Genomic DNA, 27,110 nt, shown 5'->3' on the forward strand with positions numbered 1-27,110 from the left:
GAGCATAATTTAATCTTTTTTTTTTTTTTTGGTAGTTTAAGGAGGTACTTCAAGGCCTTGCAGGGTTCCTGAGCTATGAGGTAGAACGTCAAGTTTCCTTGTGTTTTATTGATGAGCAGGAGGGCTAGCTAACAGAGAGGTCTTTGGAGTATTGAAGTGCTGGGAAATGAGCCTTTGCTGTGTTATTCTGCTGGGGCACATCAGGATGCTCTCTGCATTAGTTAGAATACTCCCCTCCCATTTCCCTCTCCCTCTGCCAGTTCCTCTCAACCCTCTTCACCTTGCATTCCCCTGTACTCCCATCTGCCTGCTGTTTCTTTTTTAAATTTTAATTCCAGTATAGTTAACATACAGTGTTATATATTTTTTTCTGTTCTAAAATGTACCTTTTAAATGAAGTTTTTCTTTTAATTCCAGTAGCGTTAACATACAGTGTTATATCAGTTTCAGGTGTACAATAGTGATTCAACAATTCTATGCATCACTTAGTGCTCATCACGATAAATGTACTCTTAATCCCCTTTACCTGTTTCGCTCACCCCCCCCAACCCATCTCCCCTGCCTGCTGTTTTGAAAGTTCTATTTCCTTGAAATAAAGCAATTTTGTGTGATAGGAGAAATCTTTGAACCAACACCCAAACTCTAAATCCAATGCCATTCTATAATGACTCATTAGCGATTCTATGATGACAATAAAGACACATGGTATTACAGTCCTGGGCTGGAGGTTCTGGGTGCATCCGTTACTTGGTGGGGAGTGGCTCTGCCAAGAAACCAACAGGGACCCTACACTCTCACCAAAGACGCTGTCCTAGAGTTGGAAATCTGGGCTTTCCGCGATGGCTGCCACACTGACTGCTCGTGAAGCCTGCAGCCTGCTGTGAGGACCCGGGTAAGTATTTTGTCCAAACTGACTTCTAATCTTTTTTACTGTGGGTCAGGGCTTGAAGTTCAAAGCTGGAAGGGATCTCAGTGGGCATGTAGTTCAATAATTTTCAACCCTAGTTACTCCCTAGAATCACACAGGGGTGTTTAAAGTCCTGGTCCTACTCCAGACCGTTAGCTCACTGTCCTCATTATCCTACCTGATTGTCACACGTATCTGGAGAGTAGGTATTATTGGCTCTATTTACAGAGAGGCAAACAGATGCTCAATGATGTTAAGTGGCAGTGCCCAATATTACACAGCTAATTAAGTACTCTGATTTGAGCACAGATCCTTGACTCCATTTTGAATGTAAGATCTTTCTCTTTTTTGTAAATATTGGAACACTTCTTGTCATGAGGGACACCCAGTCCACTGGATGACAGAGATATTCAGACCTCTCTGGTTATTTTCTCAGACTTCCTCAAAGAGGTGAGTTTAAATCATGTCTCAAACTGCACTGGCTTTTTCTATTCTTCAGAGGAAATCTATTGGCTCTATAGGATAAGGTCTCATTTCCGTGGTGTGGTAGAGCAGGCCCTTCATCCTTGGGCTCCTGCTCCTTTCTCTAGCTTCATTTTTTCCTTCCTCATTTTCTGCCTTTGTGCTAAAAAGGTTGTAGGAACTGGACTGCAGAACACTTGAAACTCCAGGCGGAGGAGTTCAAAGTTTAGTCTCTAGAGAAGGGCTGTCCAATAGAAATTTCCATTGTTAGGGAAATGGTCTCTAATTGTGCTGTGCAGTATGGAAATCACTAATTGCATGTGGCTTTTGAGCACTTGAAATGTGGCTGGTGGGATTGAGGAATGGTTCTGGAAGTAAAAAAAAATGCTCTAGAAGAACACAAATGTAGAGGAGAAATCATTGCATAGACCAATATTGTAAATTTACAATAAATTTAATTGTAATTCATGTAAGTTACATTTAAATAGCCATATGTATCTAGTAGCTTCCATACTGGACAGCACATATAGAGAGGCAGTAGGGAAGAACACTGTAATGACAAGTTGAGGAAACGTACTATGGCAGCAGTATGTCAGCTATTGTCAAGGGGATCACATAAGACTAGGAGCACAGACACTAAAAATAGATTGCTTAGATTCAAATTCCACATGTCACTTACTAGCTGTGTCACCCTAAGAATATCACTGAAGCTCTCTGAACCTCAGGATCCTTGCTTGCAAAATGGGAACTATCACAGTGCCTACACGAGGGAGCACTACACTATGAAATGAGTTAAAGTTCATGTACCATTTCAGCACAGTGCCTGGTCCACAGTAGGCACACCTCAGCAGAATTTTAGAATCTTCATCTGCTCATGGCTGAGTCAGGGAGAAAGAGGAAGGGGTTCCATGTTGCTCAGCTGTTTTATAGGACTCCACTGAGTCTCTGTCAATTAAAGAATGCAATATATGGAAAATCATTACCTCACTATGGGAATTTATGGAGAGGATGGAAAAAGTTTTCCTAAGGCAGAGGAATAGGCAGTAGGGAGAGGGGACTGAGTGACCATTTTCCAAGTGAACTTCAAAAGCAGGGAACCAGAAGGTTCTGGAAGTAAAAAAAAAATGCTCTAGAAGAACACAAATGTAGAGGAGAAATCATTGCATAGACCAATATTATAAAGTTTTTTTTCTCTATGTTTTCTTCTAGGAGTTTCACAGTTTGGGATCTTACATTTAAATCTTCAATCCATTTTGAGTTGATTTTTATGTATGGTGTAAAATAAGGGTCCCACTTCAGTCTTCTTTATGAGGATATCTAGTTTTTTCAACATCATTTGTTGAAGAAACTATCCTTTCCCCATTGTGTGTTCTTGACACCCTTGTCAAAGATCAGTTGACTATATCCAAGGGTTTATTTCTGAGCTCTCTATTCTGTTCCACTGGTGTGTATGTCTGTTTTTATGCCAGTACCATACTGGTTTTACTTACTATAGCTTTGTATATATTTTGAAATCAGGAAGTGTAATGACTCCAGCTTTGTTCTTCTTTCTCAAGATTGTTCTCACTATTTTGATCTTTTGTTGTTCCATATGATTTTTGGGAGATTTTTCTATTTCTGAAGAAAATATGGATTGATATGGATTGCACTGAGTCTGTAAATCCTAAGCAATGATTTCTTGGATATGACACCAAAAGCACTAAAGGGGTCTATATCAAACTAAAAAAACTTCTCCCCAGCAAAGGAAACAATCAATAGAGTGAAAACACAATCTGTAGGAGGAGAGAAAATATTTGTAAACCATATATCTGATAAGAGATTAATATCCAATATGTACAAGAAACTCCTTCACCTCAATAATAAAGCAACCAAATAACCTGATTTTAAAAATGGGGAATAATAAAACAACCAAATGACCTGATTTAAAAAATGTGTCCCTGCATGGCTCAGTCGGATGAGCACACAACTCTTAATTTCAGCTCAGGTCATGATCTCAGGGTCATGGGATTAAGTCCTCTGTCAGTCTCGGCACTCAGTGTGGAGTCTGCTTGAAGATTCTATCTCTCCTTCTGCCTCTGTACATCCCCCCCTAGTCCCTACCCCCACTCAAGCTAAATAAATAAATAAATAAATAAATAAATAAATAAAATCTTTTTTAAAAATGGGCAAGGACTTGAATAGATATTTCTCCAAAGAAGATATACAAATGCTCAACTAGCATATAAAAAGATCCTCAATATCACTAATCCTCAGGAAAATGCAAATCCATACCATAGTGAGATATCAGCGCATACCTTCAGGATGGCTATTATTAAAAAAAACAAAGAAAACAATAACAAACTGAAAAGATAAATACTCATGAGGATGTGGAGCAATTAGCACCCTTGTACACTATTGGTGGGAATTTAAAAATGGTGATGTTATGGAAAACAGTTTGGAGTTTCAAAAAATTAAAAATAGAACTACCATATGATTTGGCAATCCCACTTATGGGTACATATCCAAACAAAGTAAATGCAGGATCTCAGAGATATCTTCATGCCTGTGTTCAGTATTATTCACAACAACCAAGATATAGAAACAACCTAAATGTCCATTGACAGATGAATGGGTAAACAAAATGTGTTATGTTCTTACAATGGAATATTATTCAGCCTTTAAAGACAAGGAAATTCTTCCGTATGTGTCAACATGGATTAACTTGTAGGACATTACACTAAGTGAAATTAGCCAGTCTCAAAAGGATGAATACTGCATGATCCCACTTACTTAAAGAAATAGAGTCAAACTCAGAAGCAGAGTAGAATGGTGGTTGCCAGGGGCTGGAGAGAAGGGGAAATGGGGAGTTGCTGTTTAAGGGTATGAAGTTATACAAGACAAGTAAGTTCTAGAGTTCTGCTGTCTAACACTGTGCCTGTAGTTAACAATACCATATCGTGCACTTCAAATTTTTTTAAGAGGGTAGATCTCATATGAAATGTTCTTGCCTCAATAAAAACAAGATTAAACTGGACTAAATGGATCAGGAAACAAAAAAGAATGTGGAGGAAAAAAAACTGAACCAGTTTAGAATCTCTAGAAAAGCATCTTTGGATAGTGGATGCAGCGCTGGATTGGGAGTGAGGAGACTGCTGCTGACCTGCTCTGTGACCTTAAGTAAGTCACTCCCCCCCCTGGGCCTTTGTCTCTCATTTCTAAAATGAAGGTTTATACTAGCTTTCTTTGTTTCACACACTCAATGTGTGCGTTTGAGGAAAATGAATGCTTTAAGGCTTGCTATCATGCTTACTATCATTATTATCATCACTATTCTGTCATTATTATTATTACTACTCAAAAGCTCAATTTCCAGAGTGTGCCTTCTTTTGCCTCTAGTATTGTCTGGGAAATGAACCTCTCCACTGTTCATGCCCTAATCTGGTCATTTCTTCAGTTTGAACTTCTTAGTAAGTGCCTTCGTCATTGAACTTGGCCAACTAGCAAGATCCCCGTGCTGCCCCTCTCTTGGGTCCAGTTCAACTTCCATAGTCAGTCCACAAAGCTGTCTGACACTAGCAGAATTTTTTAACTCTGCAGTTGTGCAAATTGCTAATTAGGCTTGTAAACATTCTCCACTTCACTACCCTAATATTTTTTGGCCATGGAACTCTTCCCACTGTTACTCCTGAGGTCCGCGCCTGGTGTTTAATTACATTTGGGCAGCCCTGCGGGCTGTGCCGCAGCCTGGCCACGCCCCTCCGGCCCTCCTTGCTGTTTGCTTGCAATATGCCTTCTGAGCCCCAGATCACCCGCGGAAAACGCAAAGCTTGGCATTTGCCAAAACTTGTTCCTTTTTCAAAGAGCAGAAGAACACAGCAGATGGCTGTGGCAGGGAGGAGTTGGGAATGAGAGGCGAATAGTACTGACTATACTTCCTAAGAAGGCCTAGTGACATTACTTTTATGTCATGTACAAATGACTAAGACCAGTGTCATGGGGCTGACTGGGACATGTTTCTTTTCCCATGGCTGCCTTTGCTCGTCCTCTCTCACCAGCTCTCAGCCCTCCAGCACAATGTCATGTGCTATAGGATCAATCACAATGAAGTGTCACAAGCCAGCAAATGCCCAGTTGGCACTGTTTTGATGAAAATTCTCAGCAGGCCAGGTCTTATAGTTTAAGCTGTGGTTGACAGATTTAACAAAACAAAACAAAACAAAACAAAACAAAACAAAAACAAAACAAAACAAAACAAGAAGCCCAGGAGATTTGAATGTAGAATAAACAATGAATAATTGTAAGTGTGAGTACATCCAATGCAATATTTGGGACATACTTATACTAAAAAAAATTGTTATCTGAAAATCAAATTTAGCTGGACATCCTGGTTTTTATCTGGCAACTGTAAATTAAACAGAACATAGATGGTCACTTTGGTAGTGTAAGTTAGAGAACTGTGCAGTTCATTTGCACAATGATATTGCCCTTGCTCTCTTGGCTCATTGCTTGAAGTCTTTGCCATACACAGTGTCCTTCACTTAAGGCATTAGAAGCTTCTGGTGAAACGTGTGTATGACCCGGGAGGTATTATACATTGAGCCATTAAGTACAAATACTTACTCCTTGCCCAGATTTGCTCTACAAGTGAATTCACAGATCAGCTCATGACATCTAGATAAAATGAGATACACAACAGGCAAATAGAATTAGGGAGTGAGGAAGATGGATGGGGTAGGACTAGCTAGACCTAGAGCCAGGGTGGTGCCCAGGAACCCAGAATTAAGTTCACATGTAGAAAGTCACTAATACAGTAGGGCTGAAGAGGTGTTGAGTATAGTCCCAGGCATCCCCAAATACTTCCCCTCCGACAGCCACAATGCCCAAGAGGTCACCATGAGTCCTCCCTTTGGGTTGCCATTACTATATCTCTAGGCATCCTTCCTAGATGAGAGGCAGCTCTATGTCATGAAAAGAGTTCAGAGCTAAGAGCCAGACCAGAGTTCAAGTCCTAACTCTGCAACTCACTAGCCCTGTGACTTAAGTTGGGCAAGCAGGCTGTCCTTTTATTTCTTCATCTCTAAGATGGAGAAAAGCATTCTTGCCTTGGGAGTCTCATAGGATTGTTTGGAGGAGCAAAGAAAACACTGTATGTATACATGCATTGGAAATGAGTGCTGACAAAATGCTTTAGTATTAAAATGCATGTCCTCCTGGGAAAGGTAGCACAGTCCTCGTTACTTGGTGCATCACAGAACTGTCATCCCTTAGCTGGAGGGGTGGACCCTAGGAAGGCCGGGGATATCAGTGGTGGTAGCAGCTGTGGGGCTAGAGTGGGGAGGAGGAAGTGCCTAGGCAAAGAAAGTTGGGACTAACCTGCCCCCCCACCCCCCAATAAAATGCTAGTTCTAGCATTTTGCCAAGAACTGATCCTATGGCAAGAGCTCAGAGGAGGAAGGCAGGCCTGGAAATAATGCGGGTAGCATTCACCAGTTCTCAAGGAAGAGCTCCAAGTTTAGGGGGGCAGGTGGCCAGCGGAGGTTTTGAATCTACCAGAGGAAATTATCCTCCCTCTGTGTGCCCAGGATAAGATCTCAGAGCCAGGGAATGTTTGTAAATGGACTCTCTCATTTAAATAAATCCCACTTAAATATTTATCAGATCATGAATATGCATGTTTCTCTCTCTCAGCGCTGGAAAGAGAACGGGCATGTAATTTTTAGATGGCACATAAATAATGTAAGGGGTGGAAAAAGAGATCTTTGTTCTGTGTTGACTGTGTATTTACAGCATCTCAAGAGGTCTTGAAATAATGAACTGATTTTTCCCTTTCCTGGTCTAAATGTGCACATGGAACTTCACCTTTCCTGTCTTTAGGGTGGTTTGCACTCATTTGTATCCTCAGGGAAAAAATTTCTGGAAGCAAGAAAATGAGGATAGCCATCCATACTCAATCCCCCTCCTAACTGGCTATCCTCTCGTCAGCTTTGGTTGGGAGAGGGCTATGGGCAGAGCTGGTTCTGCAGCCCCCAATTCAGACACCCAGAAGGTAAAGGCCTAGAAGGCACTTCTTAAAAAGCAAATGTCACTGAGGTGTGCAACCATTATCCTCCCCAGCCACAAGAACTTGGGACTTCACTCCAGACATCTAGCAGAATTCTAGGGAGAGGGGAGCAAGGATGATTGTGGTAAGGGGCGTGGGATAGATTAGAACCAGAGCAGGGCCCTAAGCTCCCCACGGGAGGAAGGGAGGAAGAGACTGACTCCCCCTACTTTGCTCTTCTATTTGGTTGAGAATCATCTGTGACTGGAGCCTAGGGCTTGAGCAGGTAAGAGGTGATGTATCCCTACCCTGAGTCCTCTCTGCTGAATTCTGTGTCCCTAGCTGTCCTTCCACAGCTGCGCAGTCAGGGCTTTGGGATTAGGTGTGATTTGCCTGCTTTCTGTACTTCTCTATCAGTATGAGAAATTGAGAGAGGACTGGCTTATCTTTTTGCCCTAAAGCATCTTTAAAAATAACATCCTTTCCTTGTTAATAAGAGAGCTGGAAGTTCCTGTCAATGTGGAGTAGTAGAAAGAACACTTGACTGGGAGTTAGGAAACAGGACATCTAGAACGAGCTTCAGCACTCATGAGGAGTATGGCGTTAAGCAAAACACTTCACCTCTGCTGTGCCTCTACTTCCTTATCTGTAAAATGAGGATCATAAGTATCTCCCTGTAGAAGTGCAGTGAGATGAAAGGATATGGTGTATTGAAAAGGTTCAGTGCAGAGCCTGGCACTTAGCAAATGCTAAGTCAAAGGAGGATACTAATCCAAAGAACTATTACTCATTAGCCCCCAACCCCCCACCTAAAGCCTGAGTCTATTATTGTCAGTGAGGAAATAATCTTTTGAATTAAAATCATGCCGCAGGCAGGTGGAATGGAAGGGTCATGGGACTGGGTGTTAGGAAACTCGGACCTGAGTCCTGTTTTCATTACTTATTAGCTGTGTGACCTTTGACAAGTCACTTCCTTTTTTAGGGAATATGGATTTTTTTGTGTCTGAAAACCAGCAATGATACACCCGCAGGGCCTTCCTCACAGGGCGTGAATGAAGACAAAAGATGGGGACAATGCTTGGAAGTGTAAAATGGCAGGTTTTCTTTTGAACAATGTTAATGAAAATAACTGCTCTTCCATTTTGGTGGGTTCCAGTTATGCAATAATTTCGATCACTCAGTGACATATTAGCTGAGCTCATACAAGCAAATAGTTTATGGAGATATTTCTCTAATTTCAAGTTGGAACATTCAAAGAGCACAAAAGATAGGGGCTAGGAAAGAAATCAGATTCACAGAGCTCTAAATAGCTTATCGGTAGCTATGAGGAATTATGAGGTCAGTGAGAAGGTTGCCTTCTTTCTATGCCTTGCTAAACTGAAGGGGAAGCAGTACCTATAGATCGAATGATAAGACATCTAGGATTTTCTGGGGCAGGCCAAATTTCACGCATCTCTTTTCCTTGAAGTTAGTAACTAAATGTGGTTTTATGTCGATGTATTTGCAAAATTTTGATTATTACCATAAGTAATAATAGCTACCATTTATTGGGTGATTTCTGTTTATTGGGCACCGCTAACCATTTCCACCTTATCTCATTAAGTTTTTGTTAATAGTCCAATTGGGCAGATTCTTTAATGATTGCCACTTTACAGATACTTAGAGAGGTTTTTGCCCAGGTTCATGCAGCTTATCAATGTCAGAACTGGGACTAAAATCCTTAGGTCTGCCTTGGAAAAACCAGAAAGAAAAGAAAACATATTGTTAGACCATGTGTCCTATTTCTGTGTTCAGAAGATATGGCCACTGTACCATAGACTTTTGAATGTCTGCTTGGTGGGGACAACCCCTAAAGATAAAGTGATGAGGAAGCCGGTGTTTGGAGGATGCTGACTAGATTTGTTAGTGAGGGTAGTTTTTCTATCTTACCCGTTTATCTCTAAGGCCACAGAAAGAATCCTTTGCACAATCTCTCCCCCAATGACCAGAGATTCCCCCATGCTCTCTGTTGTTCTTCACTTTCTTTTCATGCCCCTCCTCATGGGTGATGCACAGAAATGACTGGGTCCATCCAGTCCCATGGCCATGGCTGCAGGGAATGCTCCTGCAGGTGCAGGGAGACACTGGAAGGGAACCTGCAAAAAGAACCTGGCCATTCCTCCCTTTCCCAGCAGTGGCCGACTTTAAGCCAAACAAATGTAAGACCATAAACCGAGCTTTGCTTCATGATTCTAGCATTCCGTATGCATACTATGAATCCAAGAGAGCCTAACATATGTAAGAAAAGACATATGCTCCACTTTCTGTCAGCTTATTAAAAAATGAAAATATGGATATATTTTTGGTGCAGCCACTGGCTTTAAGGTTTTCCAAAGAGGTTTTGTGTTCAGCTTAAGTTGCCTTTAGGCATTTTGATTTGCTTATGAATGAAGAGAATGCCATCTTCTGTTTTATTATTCTCCAGAACATGTGCCCAGTAAAACCACTAAAATGTGCTGGTCCAGCTCTTCTAATCCTTCCCTTCTCTTCAGCAATGGGCCTAACCGTAGCAATATGTGGAAGAGATGGGGGCTGGCTATGAAGTTAGGACCGTAGGAAGACATTCTCCATCTCTGGAGAATCCTCCATCAACCATATCATAATTCCTGAGGCAAAGCTTCCTTCCTGGGGCCTGAAGCTTTCTGCACTTGCCGAAAAACACAAGATGTCTGTGTGAAGTTGTGCATTAGTCCTTCGTGCCCCTGTGTGAAGTAAATAAGCTTCCTCACTCCTTTCCTAGGGACAGGCTCTGATTCTGATGGAGGAGAACCCAAATTAGCACAGTGGAAAGGTGAGCAGGGTTGCCGAAATGTACAAAAGAGACCACATAGGGCAGCCTAGGATCTTCATTCCGTGTCTCAGTCCTCACCTCTTCCCTGTGACCCTACTAAGAGCCTAATAATAATGGCTGACACTGAAAGAATGCAAACTATATGCCAGGAACTGGTCTACGCATCTTTCTTGGATGTGATCTGTGCAATAGTCTTGTGAATTAACTACAAGGATTCTCTCAATCTAAGGGAAAGGAAGAGGGCATACAACCCAGAGCCTAGAGCCTGTGGCCATTCCTGCTAGCCATGGTACGGCCCCGGAGAGTGTGTCATGGAACCACTGGTCTGATGAGCATTTGTGGACTATTCCCATTTAATGCAGTGGCTTGTTGACCTGCTAATGGATGCAAATAAGGGATAGAACTGGCTGGATCCTCCAGGTAGGTGAGTACACCCAGAATGTGGAAAGGTGCATGCTCTTTCAGTTTTGTTGGGTAAAACCTTGCAGAAAGCTCTGTAACTCTGTGGGCACAGACAGTGAGCCTATCTTGCATCTTAACCACTTATCTACAGAGTTTTTTGAGTTGTAGGCAGTTGCGCAGTCATGCTTAGCATTTGATTTTAGCTTACGTCATTATGCCATTCCTCTTTACTCATGTGAGATAGGGTGCAAAGTATATTACTGCCATTATTAGATAAAAGCATTGAGACAGAGTAGAAAAGGCTTAATATGATAAATCTGTGGCTAGCCTTTAGATTTTTGGAATCCCACATTTTAAGTAGAATTACAGATTAGGAGACTTACCAACTCAACAAAATATGGGGCCAATCCATTTTTCAGAACCTGAAACCTCAGACTTAGGAAATTTAAAGACTTCTCCAGCTTGACATCTAAATTTTTTTGTGTGCTACTATCCAGCACTGTGCTAGATAAAAATGGCAGGATAAAAAAAAATCACTTAGATAAGCCTTAGTGCTTACTCTTGAAAGTTACCATCTTATTGGCAAGCCGTAATACACTTATATTGTTGAAAAGAGAAAAAATGAAAAACAATGGTTAGTTTTGGCAAATAATACTGTACAGCTTCCTGCTATCCTGTGTCAAATGGAATCCAGTTATTTCCTCTCAAGGATTTTCAGGAGGAATACACCTCTACCAAGGCTTCCCAAGAAAGGAAGAGACCTGACTATGCTTTAGAGGCTTTTTCTCAGCCTCTTAGAGGTTAAAATGCTTCTGTGTAATAATTCTGCAGTTTGCTTATTGAAACCTGGAAATTTTATAGCTGATGCAATTATTTTCAATTTCTTAAACAATATAAAGCCCCACTTCAAATCTCTTTAGCAAAAATTACCAGGTATACAATGTTTAGTGTCAGTGGTCTTTGTTCCTGATTTATGTCTGCCAGTCATTATGGTTTCAGGAATAAGGCTGTCATTTTAAGATCAGCAAAGTTTGTTTTGGGGGCCTTGAGATCACCCCTTTTTGCCTCAGATTCACGGCCCTCCCTATCTTTTCTTCTGTGTCCCCCTTTATCCACTTCTATTTCTCCACATAACTATTTTATATTCTATTCCCACCACTTCCTCAAAAGTGTGCTTCCTGCCTTTGGGAGAATTTATAATTGAAAGAACATCTTTAAAGTTCCCTTCTCCTAGGGTACCTCCCTTTATTTCCATGTTCAGCCAAGCCTAAGTAGTATGGAAACAAGAAGGAAAATCTGTTATAAAAAGGCACAATTCTGGGCACCTCAGTGGCTCAATGGGTTAAAGCCTCTGCCTTCAGCTCAGGTCATGATTCTAGGGTGCTGGGATCGAGCCCCACATCGGGCTCTCTGCTCAGCGGGGAGCCTGCTTCATCCTCTCTCTCTGCCTGTTTCTCTGTCTACTTGTGATCTCCATCTGTCAAATAAATAAATAAAATCTTTTTTTAAAAAAAGGCACTATTCCATGCCCACAGAAATGCCTTTTGGCTTATCTGTACCTGGCTCACTTCATCTTGTATGGATAATTGAGAACTGACTGCATTGACTCTCAGGTTACCTCTCATCCTTGTCACATTGTCTACACAGACACTTTGAAATTATTTGCTTTATTTACTTTTTCATTGGGAGCTGTGGGAATTAATATCAGGTTCCTCCTGTCTTTAGAGAATTCATGTGGATCTCTGAACAACATTGTTGGTATAAAATAGTACAGTATCTCTACCCTAGCCTTGAGTTTCCTCAAATGTTAATGACTCTGTATTGGCTGAGACTCAGGGACCATCTACTGCCCTAGAGAGTTGTCCTTCAGCCAGAGACCTACAACTTAAGTTCCTAGCACTAGAATATTCATTCTGCTTCCAAGTTGATTTGACCAGATAGGTGATACCTTTTTTTAAAAAATTTGTTTTTAGGGGCGCCTGGGTGGCTCAGGGGGTTAAGCCGCTGCCTTCGGCTCAGGTCGTGATCTCAGGGTCCTGGGATCGAGCCCCGCATCGGGCTCTCTGCTCAGCAGGGAGCCTGCTTCCCTCTCTCTCTCTCTGTCTGCCTCTCCATCTACTTGTGATTTCTCTGTCAAATAAATAAATAAAATCTTAAAAAAAAATTTGTTTTTAAAGGAAGATGATATCTTTGGCGAAGAGATTGGGTCACAGAAGGACTCAAAGTGAGTATGAGCCCAATATATAAGAGGTAGGTGGGTAACATCTAATGTACAATCTGAGAATATACAGTCCAACCAAATTCTTCTTCACCAGCTCCTCAAGGCCCTTCAAATCTCCCATTTTGTTTTTAGTGAAGGTTCTGTTATTCACTCATTCATTTGTTCAACTTACAAATAATAATAATCATCCAGGTACTATATTATACTCAGCACTTAACATAGTGCTGGCAGAGATGAGTAAGACAACAATCTTCAGTAAGTTCACGGTCTTTTGAGGAGGATAAAGACATAAACAGATAATAATACTATAGTATGATCAGATCTATACTAGAGGCATATACAAAATACTATGAGGACACAGGACAGGCAACCTGGGACACCTAGGCCTGGGGAAGTGAATATTTGAGCAGAGTTTTGAAGTATGTATCATTTAGCAGATGAAGTGTGTGTGTGTGTGTGTGTGTGTGTGTGTGTGTGTGTGTAAAGGTGGGGGAGTGGAGTGAAGGGGTTGAGTGCCAGAAAGTTGGAACAGTATTTTGAAATCATATGCAAAGGCATGGAGGCTAAATATGAAAAGTATAGCACCTATGGCCTATTGAAAGTAGCATAGTTCCAGGTGGCTAGAGTGTAGAGTGGTATTGGATAAGAAATGGGAGGAGATGAGGCTAGGAAAACAGGTTGGAGTCGGACCATGTTGGACCTTCTGAGCCCTGGTAAGAAGCTAGGATGCAATGCTAGGAGTTACAGGACACCAATGAAAGCCTTTAGGCAGGTGAGTGACAGGAAGGGAAGACTGCAGCCTGGTGGTAGTGGAGGGGGTAAGATGAGGGAGATCCATTAGGAGGATGGTGCAGGAGGTGATGGCAGATTGCACTTAAGTCAGTGGTGGTGGGAATGCTGAAGAACGTCTTGGTGATAAGTGTGAGGAACTCCAAAGAGGGAAGATTCAAGGATGAAGTTTTTGCTTCGAGAAGCTGGGCAGTGCCATTCATGGGGCCTGGGAACACAGGTGGAGGAGAGAATTTTCTAGGAACATGATAAATTCGGAGAATTCAGCATGTTGAGTTTGAGGTCCCAGTGGGACATCAAAATAAAAGTTGTAGGGGGAGATGAGACAGGCAGATCTAGACTTGGGGAGATCCTCCGGAAAGTCCATGTGAAACTGTAACTGTCTTTGCTGAGTGAACCATTCCGAATCTTTACAAAATTTGGAAACAAAGCAAGAAACAAAGCTGCATTATTATCCTAAATCCATATCATTTTTGGCAGGAATGCACTCATTTCACAGAAGCTTGAGCGCTGTGTGGAACTATGGTTTAAGAAATTGAAAGGTGCTGGCAGTAGAGGCCTTAAGTAAGGGGAGGAGGGACTGCTGAAAATTCCAACAAACCTTGTTAGAAGAAAACCTATGAGATCTATCATGAAGGGTTTTAAGAGCTACTGGACATCCTAATCTACCAACCTGGCTTTGTTTCCTTTTCTCTTCTGCCCAGCAGACTCCGGGAAAGGTTAAGGGCTGGGCACTAAAGGGTGAGCAAGAAGGAAATGTGAGCATGCTGAAGGTGTTTGGCTAATGTCTAAAGCTGATGTGGGCGAATATTTAGGTCCCTATAGCCCTTCCTAAGATTGGTAATTTGAAAAGGAGTTCTGGTTTCATTATGGGGAAAAGGAGAGGAAGAAATGGAAGTGCTATGATAGCCCACAGAATTTTAGAACCTAAAAGAATTGCTGTAGATTCTACTTATTTACACGTCTTTGCTTCCCTTTGAAGCTGTGAGCTGCTTAAGGCTAGGCACTCTATTCCATTTGCTTCTACAACCCTAGTAATGTCCTTGACACACAACTGCTACACTCAGCAATTTTTAGTTGAAGAATGATGGAATCCACTCTCTCATTTTGCAGATGTGGGATCTGAGGACCAGAAAGGCTCTGTGACTTGCCCAGGATCACACTGCTACTTAGTGGCAGAGTTAGGCATGGGACTAATTCTGGTTTGATGGTGGTTTTCTTCAACATCTTTAGCTGGGCCAATCACCTTGCACAATAGGATGTCGTTCTTGCTGCGGTTGGAGACTCTAATTTCATGAGAATAGACAGAATCGTCCTGAAGAACATTTCCCTATTTCTCAGCATTCCTCTCCACTTCCAAGATGCATAGTGGACTCTTGATAATCTCATAGTGGACTAGATGCATAGTGGAGTCTTGATAACCCTCCCCCACAAGGCACTCTGTGTGACTATTTGCTTATGAGAAGGCACGTATGGCCCCTGAAGTCTGCTGTGCAGTTTGTGGTGACCTCAGTTTTGAGAAATCTCCAAACATCTCTTTCTTTTAATAACTATCAGTCTGTCATCCATGAATTCACCTAAGCTTTTATTGGGGGGAGAGAGAAGCTATTTTTGTTTTCAGTCTAATCCACCATTTGGTGTAATGAGTTCCATATGTTTCCTCCATTTTCTACCTGCTGTGAGAAGTAGGGCTTCCTTTACTTGTCCTAAACTCACCTCTATGGGCTATATGCTGATAAGACAGACAGACAGACACACACACACACACACGCACACACACACAGCCTCTCCCTCTCTCTGTGTCTCTTGCACACACTCTCGCACACATGATTTAGGTGGGAAAATGACCCCACTATTAATTGTTATCTTTGTTTATAAGCATATTAAAAATTCAAATGAAAGGGAGCTGAAATAATGTGATTGAGAGCAAACACAGTGGCAGCTCATTACCCCAAGGAGAAGGACGTAAATCCTTGACAAAATGGAAGCCCGTTGACACAGGAATTGGTGGAAATAAATTCAAAGGCTATGATAGAGTCAGTGTCTGGCCAAGCACGGCCTGCCTGCAGTGGAGTTGAAGCGCCCTCTAAAAGTTCCGTGTGGCCCAGGAACATAACCTGTCAGCCTCTTCGCCTGACATGATCTTAATTAGCCTCTTTTCTACTGCTGAGAAAGCCCGCTGAGGCAGTTAGCACCAGAGAATTAATCAGATCGTTTGTGGAGTCGACAAAGCAGGATAGCAGCCGACACTGGAAACTTATTGACAGAAAGGATCCAGGGAGATGGGGAGGGATGTAGTCTGTGTTAGGGCCCCCACTTTCCTCCTAAATGAAGGCGCTCCATAGAGATTGGGAAGGGGGGAAGCGGGGGAGGGGGCACGGTGGGGAGAGGGGAGGTCAGGGTGGAGCAAGCCGTGCTCCACCTTAACTTCCCACTCATATCCTGTCTTCCTTGCTTCCGTTCACTTTTCTGCTAAAGCATCCTGTGTAGTGGTACTGATGCCAAACAGTGTGTTTGACTGCAAGAGAGAGGGAGAGAGCACTGTTGATTTTGTTGCAAATTGCACTTTTGCTACAGGATTAGTTGGGGGGAGGGGAATGGAATTATGCCAGTATTTTCCTCCCTCCTTTTGTTTACTGCCTATTTTCAAACAGCTCTGTAATTGCTTTCCATTTAGTAAAAAGGACATTGTTTCTTTTTTTGGTTTCTCTTTTAATTGTGTTTCTTGCCCTGAGCTCTGACGTTTGGGAGCATTGATGGGAATGCCATGTTGTTTTGGTTCTAGATGCCAGCTTGGCCTTAGCAATCAAGGCAAGGTCATTGCTAGTTGGGTGATGGGCTTAGAAAAATGTCTAACTTCTTCTGTTGAGCCTTCCATGATGTGTCCATCTTGCCAATTGTGAACTCTTTCTTATTTGGATTCCCACGATACTTCAAATCTGTACTACACAATCTAGCTCTGGCCTTATGCTGTTTTACCCTTCTCTCTATTTCATGTGCATTAATCTTATCCTGTTTCGCTGACCATAATAGAAGCTCTTCAAAGCTGAAGGCTCTACCTCCTATTGAAACTGCTAGTTCTAAACACCAATCCAGGCACAGTAAGAGAGACTCAGTAAATGCTAGATTGGTTCACTGACAACCCCTTGAGGAGTTTCTGCAACCATCTGTCCTTTGACCCTGCTGCTACCTTGACACTCTTGATATTTCGTTCCAGATAATTCTTTTGGGGGTGGGTACTGTCCTGTGTGCTATAGGATGTTTAGCAGCATTCCTGGCCTCTTCCCACTACTGAAAATGTCTCTAGACAGGGCCAGATGTCCCTGCGGGAGGCCAAATCACCTTCTCTCCTCACTGAGGATCACTGTTCTATAATGATAATAAAATAAAAAGAGGTAACATTTATTGAGCACATTACTATGTCCAGCTTGGTGCTAAAGACAGTACATGCATTCTTTTGTTTAACCTCCACAGCACTCCTGCCCAGGTTTTGTTTTCTAAAGGGGCTCCAGGGGACAAATCTTAAAACCGCAGTTGTAGGTCTACGCCACACAGTCTCTTTCTTCCCCCAAGGAACATTTAGAAGAGCGTTCTCAAGGACCTCTCCAGCTCCACTCTGAATTTACAGAATACATCAGCTAACCCTCAATAGCGTCAGGGCCACCCACTCATCAAAAACTAGATACTCAGTTTAGTGAGGGTTAATTTCTCAAGGAGCTGGATGAAAAGCAATGGAAGGTCAGAACAAAAGCAACCCTGCCAGCTGTCACCTCCTTTCTTCAGAGATGTGAATCCCATTCCAAACAGCTAATGCATGGTAGGGGGGCTGGAGATTTATTTCTTTTGTTCTTATGATGGCATTTAAGCTCACGACGCAGAATTTCAAGCTAGCCCACCGAAGTGTCATTCCTGCCCTAAATCCTGACCTGCTGCCTTGCAAACAATGCAATTGGTCACAAGAGGGACAAGGCAAAAGAAGGTAGATAAACTGGTACAAATTTGTCCTTCTGCATCTGTGTGCTGCAGGGTCGGGGGGGAGGGTGATGACTTGGAGCACATCTCCCCATGGCCACACCATCTCTGAATATGAAGGATAACCCAAAAGAAAAGATTTGACAGTTGAGCTTACTGTGTCTCTGGAGAGGAATGGATCTCTGGCTGTGAAGTCAATTCAACCTCAAATTCACTGCTACCAAGGAGTTAATGATACATTAAAATTAGTCATGTTGTCTGATGGAGAAATATTCTACTTATGGAAAATACCTTTATAGGAAAACTGCCTTTCTGAGGCTGAGCTGGAAATATTACAGTAAACAGGATCTAATCACAGCGAAGCCTTTTTTCAGCTTTGCGTGACAGCTGTAAAATATGACAGTATTTATTAATAGTCGCTGCAGTCTAATCTGTAGCACTGGAGAGCTACAGCAAAATATGTTAAGCCACTGAGAGAACAATTTCCACAGTAACTAATATTCAGCTTTTGAAAGGGTAGTTTAATGTCTTGTGATTTTTTTTTTCCCCTACTGATGGTTCAACCCTAGGAACAAGCTACTAAGCTAATAACCTTTGTGGAGAGGAAGTGTTTAAATGATAATTTATTTCAAGAGCTGACAACAAATTGCTCTGCACTTTCTCTTTTTATGCCCCAAAGCAGTCAAGGATGTGCAAATCGAAGCATTAAAAAATATGACAGCTTCGGTATTTTCATTTTCAATGAAATTCTCATTACAGACATATGTGTGGTCTTTTATTCACAATCCAGTCCAAATAGTCATTCACTGTTATTATTGCGCAGGCTCTCAAGATGCTCTCACAGTTGAGGACTCATCACAATAGATTAGGCAGGCCGCAGAAGCTACCAAATGTCTCAAGTACTGTCAACCCCGATTATTGCCACTCAAACAGGGGAATTTAGTGTCTGTCTCTCACAGCATAACATACTCTCTGGGCCTTCCTAATTTATTCAGATGTAAAAAGTAGCTTGAATTTCAATAAAAACTCTCTTGGCTTTGCTTTTCCCAGAAGGCAAATGGACATGACTAGAATTGGAGCCATCTGTTACCTTCGCACATCTTTTACTCAGTTCTTAAAGTGGAGGAGAAAAAAAAAAATCCACGATAGTTTGTTCTTTATCCTTTTATCTTTTTCTTCTTCTCTTCTCTTCTCTTCTCTTCTCTTCTCTTCTCTTCTCTTTTCTTACATCAAGTTACCTGAAACCATTTTCTTCACGTTCCTGCCAAGTAGCCGTGGTAGAACCTATCATCTGTCTCTCCTTGCTTTCTTCTTCTCCAGGCAAAAATGGCACCATACTGATGAGGACCTGCAGTTTCAGATCTTTCTCTGCTCTGGGAACTGCTTCTTACTCAGAGAGGAATCTCTGAGTTCACTTTGCCTCAGAGCCATGTCCCCATCACAGCACTCTAAGGGTTTGAGCCACCCACCCGGCTGCATTTGCTATTTTTACTACTCATTTGCCCCTTAACCTGGATTTTTAAAAATGATTTTATTTATTTATTTATTTGTATGTATATTTATTTGGCAGAGATAGAGAGAGCAAGAGAAAGAGATAGAGAGATAAAGAGATAGAGAGAGAGAGCGCGCACAAGCAGGGGAAGCAGCAGAGGGAGAGAGAGAAGCAGACTCTCCATTGAACAGGGAGCCCGAGGTGGGGCTCAACCCCAGGACCCTGGGATCTTGACCTGATCCAAAGGAAGATGCTTAACAACTGAACCGCCCAGGCACCACTTAACCTGGATTTTTGATCTGCTGCCTATCTGGGATCTTGGAACTCCAGGACCACGACTTCTGGTGTTCATTTGTGGACACCAGGCTTTATGAAGGAAATCAACCCCTGGACTATATCCATAGGAGGACATCTAGGATAGGGAGTGTCGAGGTAACAGATACTTTGAAGAACGGCTGAAGGAAGGACTAAGGGAAGAGGTAGTAGAAGTTTTAAAATGTTAGAAGTGTGGGAGGCAGTGTTATTGCAGCAAATAGCATGCATAGACTGTGAATGCGGCAGACCTGGGTTGAAATTCTGGTTTTGCTACTTTGGCACACTGAGCTGTGTGATCCTAGGAGCCATAATTCAGCCATTTTGTGCCTTGGTTTCCTCATTTGTAAAGATACAGGGTTGCCGCTTGGATTCAGTGTGGTAATCCAAAAACTCATGGCCTAGTGCATAGGAAGTGCTTGTAAAAAAAAAATGGCAGCTGCTCTTATCCAACAGATTTATCTTATGATAAAATGAGGCCAATAAGAGGGATTTATTGATGTGTGCCACTGATTGGTACTGGGGTGTGTATGTGTATGCATGCATGCCTCTGTGTGTGTGTGTGTGTGTGTGTGTGTGTGTGTAAAAAGGGAAAGGAAAGCAGGAAGAAGGGAGGGAGGGAGAGCAAGAGACAGAAACAGAGACAGAAACATAGAGGGGAGACAGATTCTGCACTTTATTTGGGAATATAGAACTGGAGGAGAGGGATGAAGCCAGGTTGCATAAGTAGGTGGTAAACAACAACATACAAGAAGGTGTCTGGCATTGAACCCAGTCAATCCGAAAACACTCCTGTGAGGAAGGGTCCCCTTATCCTTGTCTGGGGGGAATCTCTTTACCTCTTAAGCCCTCATGCTCTTCAAGCATTTTCCCATCTTCCTTGTTATCTGGCGACCCTTTTAATCTTTCACAAGGTGTCTGCTCTAATGAATGCACATGTCATTATTGGATGAGGGAACAGTTGGGTTAAAAATTAATTTTTTTCCAGGCCCTTGAGATAAATCACTGTTACAGCAACAGGACTGTGAACTCTTTAAGGCAGCAGCTAATTCTGTCTTTCTTAAATACTACCAGTGGCCCGGCACAAGCTAGTACTAGAAAAGGCCCAATAATTGCTTGGTGACTGATGGACTACCTGTTGCCACCACCCATGTTTCGGCCCCAACTTTCTAGAGCAAATAGAAAGGTCTGTTAGAAGGCTGTTGACTTCCAGAGAGTGACTTGGGAACTGAGTAGGGAGTTTCAGGTTGAGAATGGGAAACAGCAGGAGTTTATTGAACACTGGCAAGAAGGTAGGGACTAGTTGCCTCAAAGGGCACTTAGAACTATTATCTCATTATCTAAGCTGAGAGCTGCAGCCTGGGCCAGAACCTTTCATCTCTGTGGGCTGTGCCCATTGAAGGCAAGGAGAGTTGTCAGTGGCACGAGAGAGTCTGGCTGCAGTTCTCAAGTATGTTGCTGTTCTGGGGGAAATGTTAGCACCACAGAGAACTAGGTCACTTACACCCAAAAAAACAGGTCTAACAGAAAACTGGAAGAGGTGACCATGTTTCAGACCAACAACACTTCCTTGGCATAGCTTTAGGACTTTCTGTGTGGGAAGGTGTGTGGGCAAGAGGCCTCCCCAACTGGACTTGTGGTGCCTGGGATGCCAGCAGCAGAAAGCCATGCTTTGGATTAGGGTTTAATGCCACAGAATGCTCTTACCTGACTAGAAATTTCTTCCCTGGATGCACTAACACATCACATCATTAACAGCCATAGAGAAATTAGCATGAGTACATTGGTCAGCTGAAGTGTTGTCACTTGCTAGAGAAAGTCTATTGGTCAGCTGAAGTGTTGTTACTTGCAAAGAGAGTCTATTAGTCAGTGGAAACAAAATGTGGGACAGGAAAGTTTCTGTGGAGGTGTAGAGGCAGGTTGGGGCAGAGAGATCAAGGCTTTGTTCCTACCAGGGAGGGCAGGTGTAGACAAATGACAGAGTGGGGAACCCTGGGTAAATAAAAAAGGGATGTCGGTAAAGAGGAGAGGGTACAAAGGGGCAGATATCTCACTTAGTCAACCTCATAATTTTTCCAAGAAATGAATTTCTCTGTATACAGCACCAAGAGCAGAATTTTCAACTTTGTATTAATGAAGCTACATGGTATTTTGGTAACAAAGCAAAGTGAAGACTGCAAGCACAAAACCAGACCTTTCTTGGCAGGCAGAAATCTGTGTGTAGCCAAGAAAGCCTTGAAATCCATTTGCTGTTTATAACTTCAGAGGCAATGTTATCTTGATTGTGCCACAAATCTTTTAAATGACCTCAACTGTACAACCCATTTCTCAGCTTCTCATTTACCGCTACCCTCATACAGTAGAGTCACATCATTTGTATATTTAGCTTACTTGAATGACATATTCCCTTTTGTCTCTCTATTTTCCATTTAACTCTTATGTAATTAAAATATTCTAAAATTTGATTTCACGGTTGTAATTTCTCCCAAAATGTTTACTATGAAAGCAATAGATTATTGTAGAAAATGAGGAAATACACAATAGACGCTTTATTGAATATTTTAAAGAACTGTACCTCATGGCTTGATTTACAAACTGGATTCACTTTCTCCTCTCTTTCTTCCCTTCCCATCTTTTTTCTTCCTTCCCTTCCCTCCTTCCCAATTCCCTCCCCCCATTTACTTCCTTCCTTTCTTCCTTCTTTCCTTCCTTCCTTCCTTCTCTGCTTTGTGTGTGTCTCTCTCTCTTTCAGTCCAACAACAAAAATGGACATGGGCTTACTCTTGAATAACCAGTAATGGCATTGGAAAAACACTAAATATGTCCCCAGGCCCACGCTATGTACCACTGTAGACACAAAGTATAAATCTAGGTGCTAACCAATTATTTGTTATCACACTGGAGAGAGGAGCTTGGGAAGGTATACAGCAGACTCAGTGAAATAACAATGGAGAACACTTACGTTAAGTGCCAAGTGAGTGACATGGACAAAAGGGTCCTGTGGGTGTTCAGAGGTAGGCAGGATCTTTGCTCCTCAAAACTTGTTCTCCTCCTGCTCAGTCACCTTAGTAAACAGTTATCATTTTGCCCAGTCCCTCAAGCCAAAAGTCTACCAGTCATCCATGAAGCCTTCTTCTCCCTCATATCCCACAGTCAACCTGTCCCAAGTTCTGTTGATTCTGTGTCCCAAATGTATTTCAATTTCATCCACTTTTCTCCATCTCCAGCCTATTCTAAGCTCCCATAATTTCTCACCTAGATAACCATGGTGGCCTTTTCATTAGCTTCCCTTCTTTTGTTCTTGTACCACATTCCATTCTCTACAGAAACTTAGATCATGTGACTCCCCTGTTCAGAATCCTCCAAAGACCTCCCACTGAAGTTAGAATAAAATTTGTATTCCTTACCATGGCTCCTTTTCATTTTCTATGGCTATCCTCTGCCTCCTGTCTACTTCTACAGTCTCATCTCAGGCCACTCTCAACCTCCTCACTTTCCTTTACCCACACTTGTCTTCTTTCATTTCCTCAAACATACCAAACTTCTCTGCTACAGGGTCTTTGCACATGCTATTTCCACTGCTTGAAACTCCTTCCCTCTATTCTTCACATGGCTGTCCCTTCTAATCCATTATTTCTCACCTTAAATGCCCCTTCTCAATGAGGCTATCACTGAGAATCTTTTTAAAATTAGGTCCTATCCATTAAGATAGGTGCAGAACCCATGCCTATGATCTAACACTGACTGACTGACTAAATGAATGAGTGAGTGACAATGAACTGGAGTGGCCAGGGATGGCTACCTTGGAGAGGTAGAGTTTGAGGTAGGTTTTGAAAAATGGAAGGACCGACAGGATTTTCTAATCAAGATGGAGAGAATTCTAGGTAGTAGTAGAAGTGAAGTTGCTGAGACCAAGCATAGTTCTGGCACATTTGGGCAACTATGGAAAATGGGAGCTGCATGGGACACCTGGGTGACTCAGTCAGTTAAGCGTCTGCTCTGGTCATGGTCCCAGCATCCTGGGATCAAGTGCTGCATTGGGCTCCTTGCTCTGTGAGGAGCCTCCTTCTCCTTCTTCCTGCTGATCCCCCTGCTTGTGTTTGCTCATGCGCTCTCTCTCTAACAAATAAATAAATAAAATCTTTTAAAAAAAAAAGAAAGAAAGAAAATGGGAGCTGGCTGCAGTGGAAGGTTCTCATTAGGTAACATATGGACAACAGGTTTGTTAGTTGACTGAGGCATAATTATGTTGAGTCTTGAAGAATACACTACATTTTTTCCCCAAGTGTGGGCCATATAAGCCATTGGAAATACTAGAACAGGGTCCTGGTTCAGTGTTTTAAGAAGGTTTTCAGAGGAGGAAGTTAGTCTAAAAGTTTATAGAAAGTAGTTCTTAAGCAGACCAGATCAGTCCTACCTGCTAAATGACCATAAAGAAAAAAATTATAAATATGTATGAATAGGAAAGGATTCTTTTGGCTCTTAGACCACAGAACTGTCCAAACTATTTAGTAAGATGATTTGAGAAAAGAGACAGGGATGAGAAATAGACCTAGATGGACTTTTGCTTCCTTTCCTCCAATTGACAACTAATGGGTGAAGAAAGGCCATGGGAGATGAGGAGAAAACACATGAGCTCTATCTTCTGCTTTTGAATAGATGGGGGGTTACAGTGTTAATAAAACTGGTATTTAGTTTACAACAGTTTTCAGGAGAGAAGCTGCCTGATTTACAAACTTCCATTCTGAAATTTAGATTGTTACACAGTGGAATATACCATATGCAATACACAGAAATAGGCAAATTCATCCTCAGTGTTTGAGAGAAAATGAAATGCAATGGAATCTAGCAAACTATGGATTCAAATGTTGAAACTATTTTTGTATCCTTGTCAGGCAAGGCTCTGTGTGAACACACAGCACTCCTTCCTGATTCTGCCCTTGGTTCATCTCTTTTCCCCTTCTCCAAACCATACCTCCCTCTTCTTTTGCAATCTACAACTTCATCTAGCTTAGATCATCTAGCTTAGATCATCTAGCCAACCTTCTCAGAAAACTCTACTTTGCTGGGGTGATATCTTTTCACAATTCTTAGAGCAATTAGTGTCTATAGTGTGGCATTCAACTTGATAGTGTTCCATGTTGTTCATGAATGGTTTCACCAACGTTCTTTTCTGTCCACCCCCATTGGAACTGTATTATATAAGCATCTGAAACACACCACTGGGGGTTGGTAACAACTTTTAAAATTGCTTGACTTATGAACTAATAATATATGAGTTAGGTTTAGCAGTAAGACACAAAGTGTTCTGTGTCTGGTATAATATCTCAAAAAATCATAGAACGTTACATTAAGACAAGAAGTGCCCTAGGAGAGAAGACAAGGCCAAGAGAGCTCCATTGCATTAGTCAAGGTCAGAGAGCTCATTAAAATGGCAGATCTTGAACTAGAACTCAGGTCTCTTGCTTTGGGTTCAGGATAGCTATAATATTTTAGAAATAAGTTGGGGAACCTGGGTGATTCAGTCGATTAATTGGTGGCCTTCGGCTCAGGTCATGATCCCAGGGTCCTGGGATTGAGCCCTGCATCAGGTTCCCTGCTCAACGAAGAACCTGCTTCTCCCCCCTCCCTCTCCCTCTGCCTGCTGCTCTACCTACTTGTGTTCTCTCTCTGTCAAATAAATAAATAAAACTTAAAAAAAAAAAAAGAAGTAAGTACCATAGGCAAATATAGGGAGTTCTTTGGGTTTCTGAAAAACCAAAATAGTCTTTCAAGTTAAGTTACCTAGAAAAGACCTCTTCTCCAGGTACCACTCAGGCAGACAAGCCTTCCATTTGTTCCCTCCTTCTCTGAGTCAGAAAGAATCATTCCCAGGCTACAGGCAGAGTTACAGGCAAACAAATGATAAAGTAACATTATTTTTTGGAATCTTATGGTGATAGGATCCTTTGGTTTTACTGAGGAACCCCTCAAAGATAACTGGGCTTTTGAGGAGTCTATTTGGCTGAATTATAATGCATTATACAATTAACAAATACACCTAACTGTATGCTATTTAGAATCAGACCCTTAATATCTGAGATTGTTTCAATAAAATGTGTCTTCAATATATTATTATTATTCTTACTATTAGAAAAAACATCCATTCCCAAAGTCCAGTTTAGTTACTCTCTGCTCATTATTTCCATCAGATAATTGTTGAGGCCATGTAAGCTGAAGACTTAATGTGATCTAGCAAAACAAGCCCTAGAAGCAGGAGATATTGACACCAGTCCCAGCTCTGTGGTTAAATGGCTGAGTGAAAAAGCACATTTCCTCTTGGGCTTTAGTTTTTGAATCTTTGAAATGGGGACAATTACCTTCTCTGATAGGATTAATTTTCCGAAACTTTCCAGCTTAAGCCTGTCTCTATTTTGGATAAATCTGCTTTTACTTTGTGCATTGTAGACCACTTAAATTATTTTGAGGGGAGAGGGTGCTTTTTCAACAACAGTGACTCAGCCAGGAGAGTCCCAACCCTCTTTCCATGGCTGGGGGTGAGAGGACATATATAGTTTGAAAAATTAGATTCTAATATGACCATTGAATTGGTGTTTTGGGGTCTTAATTTAAATTCACTTTGAATTTAAATACAGTTTAAAAGAGTATTAGATTGTATTTACTGAACGAGAAGGGAACAAACATCAGTTGAGGAGGGTTGAACAGCACTGTTACATGAATATTTAAAGAGGAGAGCAGATGCCTCTTCTTACCTCTTTCTGTGTCGTAGAGGTACACAAACTTCTCCCACTTGTAGTGACCCAGCAGACTCAGAATGGCACCCTTCAAGGCTGGGCGCATCTGGATGACAAACTGCACATCTGCATCAGTGGGGAAGCTGGGCGTCACAAAGGATGTGTGCAGGGCCCCACAGAAGGAGGTCAGAGTGTTCATTGACATCTGGTCATAGAATCCAAAGATGGCATATACCCCTCTTGAGAACTGGGAGCAGACTGCAATGAGAAAGACAGCAAGACATTTCAATAGCCCCATGGTCCCTTGCTGCAGCTTATAGGGTTGGAAAGACAATGGATAGTTAGGCTTTGGCTCTAAAGGACATGTCTCAAAGGAAAACCAAGATCTCTGAAATCTTTAGAAGCCCTTGAAAGCCCAGTTACCCAGCAAGAAAAGTGGAAAGAAGTGAAGAATGTATTTGATAGAGTTGCATGTTTTCTGTCTACCATGAGCAAGAAACTAGGAAAATTCAGGAAAAAAGAGGTGAAGTTTGCCTTACCCTCTTTCTGCAACCCTTCCAGCTCACCCACAAGGCACTTGGTGTTCTTTTACTTCTGCCACAGCTGCCCAATGGTCTTTTAGTGTACCCATGCCCCCATCAATGTACCATTATCTTGTGTCCCACCACTTCAGTGCTTTTTCCACTAGATGACAAAAAGGACTGATGACTTAGACAAATTGCTAATATGTCTGCTAGGAAATGCGTTACTCCTCTTAGGTTACATACTGCTTTAACCATACCTATGTCATGATTAAGACCCTTAATGAAGGTTACTAATGAAGGTTCAGATTCTGGGCAGGTCATTGGAAAGACTGGCCTTTCAGGGAGTCACATGAGGTAGGTGTAACTGGCAAAGTTCTATTTTGTTCCTTGGGCATTTATCTTCTAGATCTATCAGCTCATACATAGAACTTTTATGTCCTTCATTT

At 41.9% G+C, this 27,110-nt stretch overlaps 1 protein-coding gene across 7 annotated transcripts in view; it reads right to left on the reverse strand.

The window, feature by feature from the left end:
• The window catches only part of GRIA3 (glutamate ionotropic receptor AMPA type subunit 3), a 286,267-nt gene that overhangs the window by 188,731 nt on the left and 70,426 nt on the right, over positions 1 to 27,110 (reverse strand). For all 7 annotated transcript variants that reach the window (XR_014307019.1, XM_082716570.1, XM_082716569.1 and 4 more), the window contains one exon: positions 26,159 to 26,398. Coding sequence is in view for 6 of the 7 variants with exons in the window: in XM_082716570.1 (XP_082572696.1) it covers positions 26,159 to 26,398 (240 nt within the window). In the remaining variant the exon portion in view is untranslated. The remainder of the gene's footprint in view (positions 1 to 26,158; positions 26,399 to 27,110) is intronic.

The sequence above is a fragment of the Mustela nivalis genome (genome assembly GCF_964662115.1).
Source record: "Mustela nivalis genome assembly, chromosome: X".
NCBI lineage: Eukaryota > Metazoa > Chordata > Mammalia > Carnivora > Mustelidae > Mustela > Mustela nivalis.